Source organism: Lolium rigidum, unplaced genomic scaffold (genome assembly GCF_022539505.1).
Source record: "Lolium rigidum isolate FL_2022 unplaced genomic scaffold, APGP_CSIRO_Lrig_0.1 contig_47779_1, whole genome shotgun sequence".
In the NCBI taxonomy this organism is placed as follows: Eukaryota; Viridiplantae; Streptophyta; class Magnoliopsida; order Poales; family Poaceae; genus Lolium; species Lolium rigidum.
The window spans coordinates 11,475-14,148 of record NW_025900703.1 but is presented as its reverse complement, the minus strand read 5'-3'; the positions used below and the strand labels follow the sequence as shown (position 1 = coordinate 14,148).

The 2,674-nt window shown below is 48.9% G+C and overlaps 1 protein-coding gene across 1 annotated transcript; it reads left to right on the top strand.

Annotated features, from left to right (window-relative positions):
• Positions 1-392: 392 nt before the first annotated feature.
• On the top strand, positions 393-2,447 carry LOC124681596 (L-type lectin-domain containing receptor kinase SIT2-like). Its single transcript, XM_047216477.1, has one exon. The coding sequence runs from the start codon at positions 393-395 to the stop codon at positions 2,445-2,447; it is 2,055 nt and encodes a 684-aa protein (XP_047072433.1).
• Positions 2,448-2,674: the final 227 nt, after the last annotated feature.

The window sequence follows — 2,674 nt, the reverse complement described above, 5'->3', positions numbered from 1 at the left end:
ACGTATTTCGGTGATATCTTCCTTTAGCTCAGCTGGATTCCGTCTGATAGTTCAACTGAATGCAAGCTGAAGAATTCGACCGATATCACCTCTCAGTGTTAGTCAATGTAACCTGCGAGAATTACTACTTCCACCTCATGCAGGGCGTGACGGAGGCCAGCTCATGCACTGTACCAAGTGCCAACTCATGCTTCTTCCATCTCTTGGACGTCATATAGAAAAAATCCATGAGTTGACTGTTTCTTGGTGACTTTTTTGCGGGGATTTTCCTTGGTGAGAGAGACATGCTCCGGCACACCGACTGGGCCATAATACTCTGTTCAGGAAGTGAAGTGTCCTGCCAACTATTAATCCCAACACTCCAAGTCTGAAAAATACAACTCGACACAGCCATGGCTCATACTACCATGAAGCCTATATTTTCCATGCTCCAGCTGCTTCTAACCGTAGGCCTTAGCCACAACCTTCTAGCCTCCGGTCTCGGCGGCGACCACGAGCAGTTCGCCTACACCGGCTTCACCGGCAGCAAGCTCATCCTCGACGGTGCAGCCACTATCACGACGGCAGGCCTAGTCAAGTTGACCAACGAGACGTTCAGGATCAAGGGCCACGCGTTCCACCCGGTACCGGCACGCTTCCGTGAATCCTCCAGTGGCGCGGTGCAATCCTTTTCTGTCTCCTTTGTGTTCGGCATCCTGTCCTCGTTCGGCGACGTCAGGGGCCACGGCTTCGCCTTCTTCATCGCCCCGAGCACCGATCTTTCTACTGCTTTCCCGATCCAGTTCTTGGGCCTTGTCAATGACACCAACAATGGCAGCGTGAGCAACCACCTCTTCGCTGTAGAGCTCGACACCATCCTGAACACCGAGTTCGGGGACATCGACAACAACCATGTTGGCATCGACGTCAACAGCCTCAACTCGATGCGATCTTCCACTGCTGGCTTCTACGATGATAGTAAGAGTGGCACGTTCACAAATTTGTCCCTGATTGGAAGTGGACCAATGCAAATTTGGGTGGACTATGATGGGAACTCCACACAAATCAATGTGACCTTAGCTCCTCTTGGTGTCGCGAAACCTGTGAGGCCACTCCTCTCAACAACCTATGACCTCTCAGGTGTGCTAACAGAGCAAGCATACCTTGGCTTCTCATCCTCAACAGGCTTGACCACAGGGCATCACTATGTGCTTGGTTGGAGCTTTGCCATGAATGGTGCTGCTCCAACTATAGATCCCACCAAACTGCCCAAATTGCCTCATCTTGGTCCGAAACCTCGATCCAAACTTTTAGAGATCGTCCTGCCAATAGCTTCGGCGCTGTTTGTGTTGGTTATAGGTATTTTGGCTGTTCTAATGGTGAGGAGACATTTTAGGTATAAGGAGGTTCGCGAAGATTGGGAAGTTGAGTACGGTCCGCACCGGTTTTCTTACAAGGACTTGTTCCATGCCACCAAAGGATTTAAGGACAAACGTTTGATAGGTGTTGGTGGGTTTGGAAGGGTATACAGGGGGGTGCTTCCAGCATCTAAGTCAGAGGTCGCTGTGAAGAGGGTGTCATATGACTCGAAGCAGGGTGTAAAGGAATTCATCGCTGAAGTTGTTAGCATTGGTCGTCTTCAGCACCGTAATGTCGTGAAATTGCTTGGGTACTGCAGGCGAAAAGGTGAGCTTCTTCTGGTATATGAATACATGGCTAATGGAAGTCTTGACAAACACTTGTACGGTGAAGAGGGCAAGGCCACTTTGGATTGGGGGCAGAGGTTTCGAATTGTCAAAGAGATCGCATTGGGTTTGCTCTATCTCCATGAGGAATGGGATAAAGTTGTCATCCATCGGGATGTCAAGGCAAGCAATGTGCTTCTTGACGGAGAGATGAATGGACGATTAGGAGATTTCGGCCTTGCAAGGTTGTACGACCATGGCACCGACCCTCAAACCACACACGTCGTTGGCACAATAGGATACCTAGCTCCAGAGCTAGTACGTAGAGGCAAGGCAACCACTCTTACCGATGTATATTCTTTTGGTATCTTCATACTCGAGATCACCTGTGGACAGAAGCCTATCAAGGAGGACCCTCAAGGCAATCAACTCCTCCTGGTTGATTGGGTGATACATAATTGGCACAAAGGCTCACTTCTTGATGCAGTGGACACAAAGCTCCAAGGAAGTTATCATCTCGGTGAGACAGGCCTTGCGCTCAAGCTAGGGTTGCTGTGCTCACACCCATTTCCTAATGCAAGGCCCACTATGAGGCAAGTTATGCAGTACCTCGACGGTGATTTGCCGCTGCCAGAGCTACTGCCGGCACACTTCAGCTTTGGCATGTTGTCCTTGATGCAGAATGAAGGCCAGGTTGTTGATTCGTCCATGCTGTCTTCTTATCCATCTCCGATGATGATGAGCATTGGGTCAATATCCGACCTGCTAGAAGATGGAAGATGATGAACATGGCCACCTAATTGATGACGGTGTTTGGTAAATGTTATCATGTTAAATGGTGTAACTATATTTGGAAACCTTGAGAATGTACACATTGTAAATTGTACTCTTCCTTTTTCTGAAGTGATTTAGTAATGGTTGTACCATAGAGATGGAATCTTCCCCTCCCACTATGACGTTCAGAGTTCAGACGTGATCTCATTGATCCCCGACTAGTTGCTTGGAACGAA

What these genes read in the sequence shown, in the direction of transcription:
- LOC124681596 (XM_047216477.1), top strand. Translation starts at nt 393, where the DNA reads ATGGCTCATACTACCATGAAGCCTATATTTTCCATGCTCCAGCTGCTT.